The 12766-nt window shown below is 39.6% G+C and overlaps 1 protein-coding gene across 4 annotated transcripts in view; it reads left to right on the forward strand.

Annotated features, from left to right (window-relative positions):
- Positions 1-12766, forward strand: part of PIP5K1B (phosphatidylinositol-4-phosphate 5-kinase, type I, beta) — a 195788-nt gene that overhangs the window by 70095 nt on the left and 112927 nt on the right. For all 4 annotated transcript variants that reach the window (XM_008580661.1, XM_008580663.1, XM_008580664.1 and 1 more), the window contains one exon: positions 5110-5409. In XM_008580661.1, coding sequence (XP_008578883.1) covers positions 5110-5409 — 300 coding nt within the window. The remainder of the gene's footprint in view (positions 1-5109; positions 5410-12766) is intronic.

The following is a 12766-nucleotide window of genomic DNA, read 5'->3' on the forward strand; positions in this document are numbered from 1 at the left end:
AGCTAGGACTACACAAGTTGTAGTGTGCAGAGGCTGCGTTTTTAACTCCTAAACTGTACCCCAGCATGTACTCTATATTAACTAATCTTAACTACTGCACTTCAGAATTTAGGATTTCAAAGGTTAATTATGATAACCTGGAAGTCACCTTTCATGTAATGTCTTAGAGACAAAGAAACAGTAATTTAGCCCAGATGGATTTACATTTAGTCCAGATTTTCAAAAAAAATAAGCATTTTCCCTAAGTAGTTCTGTCATTTTCATACCTCTAGTTTCATTGTACTTTCATAATAATTATTAATTTTTTGTGATTGGCTTATGGATTTCAGAAGCCACAGTTCTACCATTCACTTGCTATAAAAGGTGATAACTGTCATCTTTGTCTCAAAACAAAATTGATGAGATGCCACACAGATCGTTTGTATGTAAAAATATTTACTTAATTCCAAAATTTGCTAGAGACCACATTATATACTGTAAATTAATCTTATATAGAAATATAGAAATCAAAAACCTAAATAATAATCTTAGTGGAAAGTATGCAGATTTTAAAAAGGCTTTGATTCTGAACAAGTATTTTCCTTTTTTAGAGAAAATAGAAAAGCAAAAAATAAATAAATAAATACAACCTACTCTAATTCCTTTTCCAGAGATACATATCCATAATACTTGGTGTTTATGCTTTCAGATATATTCTACTCATAGACACATTTTAAAATCTAAAATTGGGGGGCCGGCCCGGTGGTGCACTGGATAGTGCGCCGCTTGGGAAGCGCGGCGGCGCTCCCGCCCGAGGGTTCGGATCCCACATACAGACCGGTTCCCGCTCACTGGCTGAGCGAGGCGCAGGGGCAGCACCGAGGGCTGCGATCCCGTTGCCGGTCCCGGTCCGGTACGGGGGCGACACTGAGGGTTGCGATCCGTTGCTGGACACAGAAAAAGACAAAAAAAAAAAATCTAAAATTGGGATCAAACTGATATTCCTTGTTAATCTGCTAACTTAATAAATCTTAAACTTCTGTAGTTCTAAGCTTAGATATACTAGTTCCTTATTGTAGAACCTCGTTGCATAATATGGTAGCTGTATTAGTCCATTTTGTGTTGCTATAACAGAATACCGGAGACTGGGTAATTTATAAAGGAAAAGAGGTTTATTTGGCTTACAGTTCTGGGACAGTTACATCTGGCGTGGGCCTCAGGCTACTACTAATGGCGAAAAGCAGCAGGCAGCCAGCAGGTACAAGCAGATCACATGGTGAGAGAAGCAAAGAGAGAAAGAGAAGGTGCCAGGGTCTTTTTAAACAACCAGCTCTCGTGGGAACTAATAGAGCGAGAACTCACTCATTACTCCCCCCACCTAGGGAGAGCACTAATCCATTGATGAGGGATCCACCCTCATGACTCAATCAAGTTTCCAGCACTGCCACATTGGGGATCATATTTTCACATGAGATTTGGCTGGGATAACACATCCAAACTCCATAGCCATTAACTATGTGTGGCTATTTAAATTTAATTAAATAAAAATTTTAAATTTAGCTGAACAAGTGGTTTTAATCCCAATGATGTAAGCTAGTATACAAACATATTTCATCCCATTAACAAGAAAAAATGTGAGCATGTTATCCAAATCGATGTGGAAAAGAAACGAAGGCCCTTAAAATTCAATATCTTCTCTAAATTAAAATTCTAAAAATTGGCAGGGCAGTTTTTTTAAATCATAAGTAAATAAACACACATATTTTATATTTATCAATCGCTGGTAGTCACATAATATCTCATGAAGAAAAACAAGAGTCTTTTACCTGGAAATAATAGGAAAAGACAAGTATGCCATTCATCAATGGTCCGATAATTTGCTAGAAATTCTGGCAATGACTTTTTGATGCAAAAAGAAATGAAGAATAGTATGTGTGCCATTCTCTGTAAATGACACAATTTAAAATGAGCAAAACTTCAAGAAAATAAACTAATAATTTTTTAGAAGTAATATGAGTCCTGCAGATTTGTGGGATATAAAATAAATCTACAAAATCCATTGTATTCCATTACATAGGTAAATAGAGCTGGGGAATGTAGGGGAAAAAGGAGATCCTGTCTATAATGACAATAATGTATAATGAACATTATTAGAAAAATAAAGATATAAATAAAGACATAATACTATAATTCTCATTGGGAAACAAGTTATAGTAAGTGTAGCATATGAACAATAATTCAGAAGAAATTTTCATAATAACAAGAAAAACTCTAAAATACTTGAAACTTTTTTTTTTTTTTTTAAAGATGACTGGTAAGGGGATCTTAACCCTTGACTTGGTGTTATCAGCACCACACTCTCCCAAGTGAGCTAACCAGCCATCCCTATATAGGGATCTTAACCCTTGACTTGGTGTTATCAGCACCACACACTCCCAAGTGAGCCATGGGCTAGCCCAATACTAGAGACTATTTTAAAAAATGTATACTAGACCAATAGGAAGGAAACTACAAAATGTTATTGAAGGAAATTGTAAAGACATATACATTCTTCCTGAACTCAGTATTGTAAAGATTTCAGTTACCCCCAAATCAATTTATAAATCCAGTCTAACTCCAATCAAAAATCCCAATAGGATTTTTCCCAGAACTTGACAATACTGATTCATTTGAAAGAGAAAGCAATTATCATTTTAGGAATGTTTTTAAAAATGAACAGTTGAGGGCCGGGCCCATGGCACACTCGGGAGAGTGTGGCGCTGGGAGCGCAGCGGCACTCCTGCTGCGGGTTCGGATCCTATGTAGGGATGACTGAGCGCGGTGTGTCCAGTCTCAAAAAGGACAAAAACAAAAAAATACTTTAAGTATTTGCTTTGAAAAAGTACTGTATCATACTTAAAAAGCTAATTCTGCATATATCCAGTTGTTTAGTATGTAATCTTCAGGGGGTAATTCTTCCTCTGTCCCTTAGAGCAGCTCTGGATTAGTGATGGTGAGGGAGATAGCATTCTTTGGAAGGGTCCACAGATGGAGCCAAAGGGAAGTCTTTCTCACTGTAGTGACTCATGGCATTTCTCATCCATCTATCCTGCAAAGTCCTTTTCTCCCACACCTTGGAGATGGGCTTTTGGAAAAACATTTCACTTTTCCCTTAGTTGATTCTCCCTAATTTTCCCTACTCCCAATATTTACTCTGTTCCTAAGGGTCTTTAAAGTCAGTGCATAAGAAGTGGGTTAAGATGTAGAAAACATTAAATCATTAAGTGTTTCTATATTTTGTAGCCATTCTGAAGTATTAAAACAAGTACTTCTTTGGAGATTTAGAGGGTTAAGGCACATATCTGTGCTAAAAATATTTATGTATTATTCTTTGTAGAGAAGGTAAGAATTCCTTTAAGAGTCTGAGAGCTGTATTGAGTATATGGACACCTGGATTCCACAATTTCTTTCTCGTCCCAAAGGCAGAATTGCTGCCTGTCCCAAAGGCAGACTTGCAGGCTCAGCCTTCTGGGGCTCTCTGGAGTTCAGTCTCTGGATGGAAATAAGGAAGGCCTGGCCAATCTCTGGTGGCTGGTGCAGCTCAGCACTGGCAGGAGAAGCTTTCTGCTAATCCCAAGTTTTTCTTGTACTGTGTAGAGGAGGGAGACCCTTCTAGGGTTTTTGGCTAGGCGATGAATTCAATTGACATAAGAAAGATTAATAGGAGAAAAAAAAATTTAATTTTATGTGCACACACAGGATTCCTGCAAAGATATGAGATTCAAAGAAGGACCAGATAGTGAACCTAATATAGACCCTGAGCTACAGAAAGGAATAGGGGCTTGGGGCTTCTGGGCGATGATGGAGACAAATAATGGAGGGTGAAGGGTGAGGGGAGGAAATGTATGATGAATAAAGGTCATCTTGTTATGCAGATAAAAGTATCTCAGGTAATAAAGGTGGTCTTGAAGCAGCTGTCTTCCTGATACAAATACCTGTATTACTAATGTAAATGTCCTTTATAGATGTAAATTTCCTTTACAAAACAGCGGCTTTTCAGAGCTACTCCTGTATCTATATTTTCTCTTTTAATTTCTTATCTATTTTTTAAAATTTGTTTTTAGTTGGACATTTTTATAGGTACAGTTTGTTGTTTCAGTACATGCATATATTATATAATGATCCAATCAGAATAGTTAACATATCTGTCAGCTAAGCATTTATCATTTCTTTGTGGTTACAACATTACAAGATGCTCTTTTCTGGCTATCTTGAAATATAGAATACAATATTATTAGCTATTAGTTACCCTAGAGCACCAGAAGTTATTCTTCCTATCTAACTGTAACTTTGAATTTCTTACCTACTTTTAAAGGGGAACAAAAATAGGCATGTATTCCCTATTTTTATAATAATAAAAATGGCAACTTACTGGGAGAAAATATTTACCCCACACAGAAGAGGAAAATCCAGAATATATAAAGAATTCCATCAAAGACAAGAACCTGTATAGAAAAACAAGCAAAGGATATTAACACAAAATTATCTTTGAAGTGGCTAAAAGTACATCAAAAATATTAAAATTCTATAATAATTATTGCTATTCAAATGTTTAAAAACAAGTTTCTGTTTTTTACCAAGCATGCTTAGAAGGATTTTAAAGTTTGATAATATTCAGCTCTGGTAACAGTGATGAGAAACATGTAATCTTACACAGTGTGGTTGTAAATTGGTCTTGCCATTTTAGAAGACAGTTTTGCAGGAGATATTAAAATTTAAAGTGTTTATCCCTTATACCCCAGCAATTAATTTTTTCTTTAGTTACCTTAGAGAACAGTCACTCATAGCATCCATCAATTCTTTGCCTGTTTTTACTTGGAGCTAATTTGGGACATTATGTCCTTTATCATTCCAGCCACTTTTACTGCCCTGAGTTGAGAATGGTAACGTTGCTGTTTCAATAAGCAGACATAAGGAAATGGATTAGCAACAGCAAAATTTTAGCACATAATATAAATGTAAAATATAAATATAAAATATAATCACATCTCATTTTTAATGATCATGTTAGCATGAAAACACATCTTCAGTATGGTATTATTTTGTAAAAATAGTAGATAGTAAATATCTTTTTCCTTTTTTTGTTTCTAGAATTTAAACCAGAATCCAAGGACTCTTTTGCCAAAATTTTATGGGCTGTATTGCATGCAATCAGGAGGCATTAACATCAGGATTGTGGTAATGAACAATGTTCTGCCACGCTCGATGAGAATGAACTTTACGTATGACTTGAAAGGTTCAACGTATAAGCGCAGAGCATCCCGAAAAGAGAGAGAGAAGTCCAACCCAACATTTAAGGACTTAGACTTCCTACAAGACATGCATGAAGGGTTGTATTTTGACACAGAAACATACAATGCGCTCATGAAAACACTTCAGAGAGACTGCCGGGTAAGGAAATGTCATTGCTGTGATTTCCCTTGAAATGTCATCTGTGATTATGTAACCTTTGGCTGCCACTTATCAAAAGCATAGAAATCAGGAAAGTACAAAATGGACCTGTGGAATCCCATCTTTCCCAATCCTGGTGCTGGGCCATGCTTTTCTGATTTTGAAGGAATTGGTGGATGATAAGGAAATTAGCTAGTCTCTTTTTTTTTTTTTTTCCCTGACCAGTAAGGGGATCGCAACTCTTAGCACGGTGTCGTCCGCACCACGCTCAGCCAGTGAGCGCACCGGCCATCCCTATATAGGATCCAAACCCACGGCCTCGGCGCTCCCAGTGCCGCACTCTCCCGAGTGAGCCACAGGGCTGGCCCAAGTCTAAGATTTTTTAATGCATCATTTTCTTTAATTCTCTCATCAACCCTTGGAAATTAGTATTGTTCATACTCCTCTTTCAATTGCTGAAGAATTGGGCTCTTAAGGAGGTTAAGAGACTCATCTAGCATTACTTAGCAAGTCAGTGACAGAGCCCACATCTGTTTGGGTACAAAGCATGCATGTGCTCTTAACAACTGAAAGTTAAAGGTTCACTCTAAGGATTTTTTTTTTTCTTTTTTGTATTATCTTTTCAGAAGTCAGGGGAGAAACAGTAGGAACCGAAAACAAGCAAACAAATATCCAGCAGAGCTATACCAAGATCTGGGTAGATTTGAGTGATTCATGCTTTTCTTTAAAAAAGAAAAAAAAAAAAACACAAACACCTATTTTAGTAGAAACCTTTTTCCTGTGTTTTTTCTACCCTTACGGGATGTGGGTGAAAAGTGACTCTCAATTCCCCAGAGTTTAGTACTGGCCTCTCCAGTTTTAGATTTGCTTTCTCTTCGTGTGTGTGTGCTTCTTGCCTCTTTAATATGGAAAGCCTCTTTCTGCTGTCTTCTAATACCATATGTTTCTATGCCAGAAAGAAGAAAAGGTCAAATGTAAAAGAGCCATTGCACAGGATTTGTCTGTTTATTAGTTTTTCCTGAGCCCAGTCCTGAGAGAGCAAGGTCAGAGCCGACTTTTCATCAGGAATGAGAGCCGGGAGGTTTGCCTTTTAATTTTTCATATTTTGGCAGGTTTGTTGTTCTGAGGAGCAGAAAGGTCAGCGTGGAGGTATCCTAAGGCTAACTCCCTCTTGCTCGCTGCACTTGATCTTGTGCAAAACGCAGATCGTGGAACTTCTTTAAACTGCACACAACGCTTACCTTCAGAAAGGCTTTTCTCAGTGTGATGTGAGAGCCATAGGGAAATTTGATGGCCTTCCTGATCTGTCTTGACCATAACCAAGTTCTATCTGATCTAGAGTCAACAGCTGGTTCTCTGAACAGAGCTGTCTTTAGCAAGGCATGTTTCTGGAATGGTGGGTCTTAACATTTAACAGTCATGGGCCTCTCTGCAGATCTGATGAGTGCTGTGAATCGTCCTCTCAGAAAAATGCCTGTGCACACAATGGCTCATGAACTCCTTGGAGCCCATCATTCCTCTCCTGCTCTTCCCCCCAGGCTGAGAACCTCTTTCCTAGAGCTCTTCAGCAGTTACCTCTCCCTTTCCTCAGGTCATCTTCTGAAGACCTAGCTCCCTGCATGGCTGGACTAGGGTGTGTGGTTGGCATGCCAGGAACATCTCTTGCCCTGATTTCTCTCTCTCTTTGCAAAGCTGAGCTTTAGTGCCAGCTGAGGGGCTATAGGAATCCAGGGAGGCTGTGAGGTCACCCCGGAGCTGGTGCCAGCACCAGTTAAAATTCCCCTGAGTGAGGCAGTACTGCTAAAGCTCTAGAAACAGACCAGTCACAGGAATGCATTACTGTGTCAACACCCCAGCCAGAGAAAGGTGAACCAGACCCATATTAGGATATATCCTTTTGTTCACTTAATGGGCATGTGTTGCAAGCATACTATGTGCCAAGCATGTGGTAAGTGGCCTCCATTTTTGATCAATTGCCATACAGTGTATTACGTGCAATGATATAATATTATACTGTAAGGATCAGAGCAGGTGATGTTGTAGTTTGGCTTTCGAGGATGGAATGAGTTCTCCAGGTAGGCAAAGCAGCGAAAGCATATTTCTAGGAAGAGAGAACAATACGAGGGTACTTCAAAAAGTTTGTAGCAAAATTGAATTAATAGTACGGATCTTTCCATGATCGTTTCGAAGGCCCCCAGCATAAGCTGGGCGTGAAATAGCATGACATGTTCCAGGAACGCTGCAGCTGTGTGGTGTTGAGGCAGTTAACAGTAAGGGAGGGCATGTGAGGTAGCAGAGAAAAGTAGCCAGATAATGTCAGGAGACCCTTTCTGGTGGTGCCAGGGTCCTCTTAAGGGCTTAGAAGCGGCAAATCCAAGAATCCCAGACCTTGGGACTCCAGCCTTTCTGTTGTTCCTCAGACATACGATAAGCCTCCTGACTGCGGGCCCTCCTCCCCAGGAACGCTGCAGCTGTGTGGTGTTGAGGCAGTTAACAGTAAGGGAGGGCATGTGAGGTAGCCGAGAAAAGTAGCCAGATAATGTCAGGAGACCCTTTCTGGTGGTGCCAGGGTCCTCTTAAGGGCTTAGAAGTGGCAAATCCAAGAATCCCAGACCTTGGGACTCCAGCCTTTCTGTTGTTCCTCAGACATACGATAAGCCTCCTGACTGCGGGCCCTCCTCCCCTTGCTTCCTGCCCCCTCCCATCCCTTCTTTCATATTTCAGCTTCACATGGCAGACTCCAGGGTCCCGTCTCCCTCAGCACGTGTGCTGGAGGAAGATTCCTGCATGAGTCATGGGCCAGCTTGGCCGATGCTGTTCCTGGCTCCCCACAGGCTGCCTCCGTGACTCCCAGTCAGAGCTGCTTTTTCTGGACTCTGCCTTGGAAAGGCCTGAGCAGCCTCATCCCACAGCAGGCCCACACGACAAATGCCGTCTTCTCCTGGCATCTCGTGGCCTGGCTTCCCCGCAGTCTTGGGCTGTTGTGTATGAGCCTGCCCCTCCCGATGGTTCATCCCCTCCACATAGTACACGGGCCACTCAGAACAGTTCTAGAACACTGATCTCCTTTTAGGCTTCAACTCTGCTGAGCCCAGTTCCCCCACCAGATGCAGACAAAGGCTCTTCCCAAAGGCAGGAATCCAGATTTGGGTTCTCCCCCCACCCCACACTGCTGTTCCCTATTGGCTGTGTGTGGGGAAATGGATATGTAAGTAACTGGTCCCCTTTCTTGAAGCATTTCCTATCCCCTGGCCTCACCCACTGTTTGCCCATTGTGACAGTGTCCACATCCATAAGTGAAATGTGCCCCGGGAAAGAGCAATGACAGGTACTACCACAGGAACTATGAGAACATCGCAGGTCACTTGCTGCCAGAAACAGGAAGCAGGATTTATTCAAACCCTCCCCTGTGGCTCCCACATGACAAACAAGCTGAGATGTATGTCCTATTTGTAAACTGCTCCTCCTGGGGACTCTGTCATCTTCCCCCAAGCCTGCATCCCGTCCTGTTTTCCCTGACCCAAGGAACATGACCATCATCAGTGCCTGAAGCTACCCTTACCTCCCTCCCCTCCCTCTTTTTCCACATGTAGTAAATCACATCCCATCCAGTCTGTCTCCTAAACAGCTCATGGATCTGCCCCCTCCTTGCTGGATGCACAGCCCTTGCCTTTATTGAGACCCAGGTTACTCATCACCTGGAGTTGTGTTCTAGCCTCTTCACTAGTTTTCAGTCTCATTGTCTTCCAATACCTCCCCATCACTGCCACCAGAGAAGACCGCCAGCTCCGTAGGATCCTCTAGCCAGGGTTCCCGACTGCGTGTGAGCTAAAGCCCATGCTTCCTAGCATCGAACATTAATATCCCTCCTGATTTGGTTCCTGCCGCCTCCTCAACTTCCTTCTTCAGACTTCTCTCTCCCCTGTCCCTGTGAGCACCCCCCATCCTCCAGCTATTCTGATCTAGGGGACATGTTCTTCAGTGGTTTTAGTCTTTTCATGCATTCCACTCTTTACCTGGCCCTCACCTACTCATCTCAGGACTAATCAGCAGCAATTCCCCCAAGACCACCTTGCTGGGGTTGCCCGTGCATCCTGGGCTTACCTCTTTCATGGTGTTTAATACACTGTTGTTTTTTTCACATGTAGATCGTGAACCTGTGGATCATGCATTAATTTGTCTTTATAGCTACATGCCTGGTGCTTAGTAGGGACTTAGTAAATATTTATTGGTATATGTATTTGAACAAAGGAATAATAAACTGTTTGATGATAAGGAGAGACAGGTTTAGGTAAACCTCCAAGAAATCTGTCTTTGGTGACTTTTGGGTATCTAGCTGTTTTTTAAGTACTGCCTATTTTGGAGGAAGTATCCAGTTTCACTGCAACGCCTGCCAGATATGGCACTGAGAATTTAATAAAGCAGATGATCTCCATTTTGAATCACTTGGGATTGTTTGAAAAACTGTATTAAGAGTCCTCATATTAAGAGTCATTTGTGTAACAAAAGTATATTGTAGTGGTTTTTTTCCATGGAAGTACTGTTGTAAATGGTTATCAGAACTTAGTTTATTCAGTACTGACCCTTGTCTTTTTTAAGTGTATGTACTGTTTCTCAGCTAAACTGAAAATATCTCAAAGGCCAAAGCTCACTCCTTGTACCTCTTTGCAGCTGCAGCACCTGGCTTATTGTATATACTCAGTATCTGTTACAAGATTATGGCAAAAACTCTTTTGAATTGAAAATTTATGTATTAATTTTAGAGAACAATGAGGAACTGTTTTTGTATTCATTTTTAATTTACTATGATTATTTATTCTCTGGCATAACTTATCCATGAAAAATCTAAAGAGTCCTGTATCATTTAATTAAGTTGATAAATTATTACATCGTGTAATATTTATTGATAACTCTGGGGAAATGACATTGAGACAAACTATATTAGCAAGAACGTATATTTATAATCCAAACATTTCTTATCCCTTCAAGTAAGACTTATATCAGAGACACTCTTGATAATTAATGACCTAAATGACTTATTTTAAATTTATTATCATTTTTGGTTGAGCAGCAAAATTATTAATTTTTAAATAGAGTGGAACCAATTTTCTTTTTTCACACACAAATGTCTGTTACCATAAATATTAATAGGTTCTCAGAATTTAATAAAACCAGTCTTAAGAATACTGAAACTTTTTGATGTGTGAAGTGGGATCATTTTGTGTATGACAAGCTCTAAATTTATAGATCAGATTCTTATCGCCTATGGGCGTGTTTGCATGGCTTGCAATATGGGTTATTTTATATAATACTTAATTTAGCATTATGGCTAGTGCTTACTCTTCAGTTATAATTTTGTTTAGTATTAAAATTTTTTGCATTTAGTTTAGACAATTTATTTTCTTTTTTGATATTTGTTGCCTTCCCATTTATCGCTGGGGGGGAGTGGGGGGATGTGCTTCAGACCTAATAGAAAACAGAGGTACATCTCTTAGTGATGACAATGTTTAAATTTAAGCTATTCCTTTTTAATGAGTAAAAAACTGGATTTTGTTTTTAGACTCTATCCAAAAGGATGTAGGGACATCATTGACGCCATACCTCTAAAATTACTTACAAAAGAAGGTACAAATAAATTCATTATCTTTCAAAGTATGTTTTATAAACACTATAATCCCATGATATATTTTATTTGCTCCATTGCTTAAAATTTTATTATGAGTTTTGTGATCTATAATATTAGTTATTTTGATACCATAGCAATATAAAAATAAAGCAAAGTTGAAGTTGGAGAACAAATAAATAAAACCAACTCATAGAATTAAAGATCGCTTGAGCTGGAAGCAACCTTAGGATTAGACAGAGTTGCTAGGACACAGTGGAATAATGCCTTCCACTCTCTAGTTCAGAGAAAATGAGCCTGGACATATCTAGCTAAGCCAGGTTTCCTTGTGAGAACAGAAATAAAGACATTATTGTATATACAAGGACTTTTAATTTTCTCTACCTGTAAATTCTTTTTTTTTTTCTTTTTACTTTTTGTTTTGAGATCATTGTAGATTCGCATGCAGTTAGAAGCAGTAACACAGAGAGATCTCATAGACCCTTCACCTGGTTTCCCCCAGTGATACATCTTACATGATCTTAGTACAATATCACAACGAGGAAATTAATTTAGACTTAATCTGCTGATGTTTTTCACATTTCTCAGATTTCGCTAGTTTTTCATGCATGTGTGTGTGTATGTGTGTGAAGGGTGGGGTATCTATGCACATGTGTAGATTTATGTACCCACCACCATAGTCAAGTACAACACTTCCTTCTTAAAGATCCCTCAGTGACCCTTTAATAGCCACAGCCACCTCCCTCCCACATGACCCCTTCCTAATCTTATCCAACCGCGAATCTGTTTCCATCTCTATAATTTTGCCATTTCAAGAATACTATATAAATGGAATTATACAGTATATGACCTTGAGATTGGCTTTTTTCACTCAGCATAATACCCTTGAGATCCATCCAAATTATTTCCTGTATCAATAGTTTGCTCCTTTTTATTGCTGAGTGATATTTAATGATATGGATGTACCACAGTGTAACATGTACCTGCTGAAGAACATGCAAGTTTTTTTCTAATTTTTCAGAGTGACAAACAAAGCTGCTATGAACATCTGTGTACTGTTTTTGCATGAGCGTAAGTTTTTGTTTCTCTGGGATAAATGTCTAAGCGCAATTGCTGTGTCATATGGTAAGCCCATGTTTAGTTTTGTAAGAAAATGCCTTCCTCTTTTCCAGAGCGGCTGCACCACCCCCCTTTCCCACTGGCGGCGTGTGAGTGATCTATTTTCTCCTCATCCTCGCCAGCATTTGCTGTCATCACTATTTTTTATCTTAGCCATTCTGATAGGTGTGTTTTTCAGTCTCTTGTTAAAAATGTACTTGAGTGTATTCTGGAAAAGCAAAAGACAAATCCAGTAAAGGAGGAGTTGGGGGATATGGGAAAGAGTGGTGAAAAATGAAATAGGAAAACACACTATAAAGTCTAGTGGCTGATAATAGGTCTGTGAGTGATCTATTTTCTCCTCATCCTCGCCAGCATTTGCTGTCATCACTATTTTTTATCTTAACCATTCTGATAGGTGTGTTTTTCAGTCTCTTGTTAAAAATGTACTTGAGTGTATTCTGGAAAAGCAAAAGACAAATCCAGTAAATGAGGAGTTGGGGGATATGGGAAAGAGTGGTGAAAAATGAAATAGGAAAACACACTGTAAAGTCTAGTGGCTGATAATAGGTCTATGGGACTTCATGCAGTTGACAGGGGTTCCTAAGAAGAAGAGGCCTAAGGTACAGGAGCTTA

The sequence above is a fragment of the Galeopterus variegatus genome, unplaced genomic scaffold (genome assembly GCF_000696425.1).
Source record: "Galeopterus variegatus unplaced genomic scaffold, G_variegatus-3.0.2 Scaffold2142, whole genome shotgun sequence".
Taxonomy (NCBI): domain Eukaryota; kingdom Metazoa; phylum Chordata; class Mammalia; order Dermoptera; family Cynocephalidae; genus Galeopterus; species Galeopterus variegatus.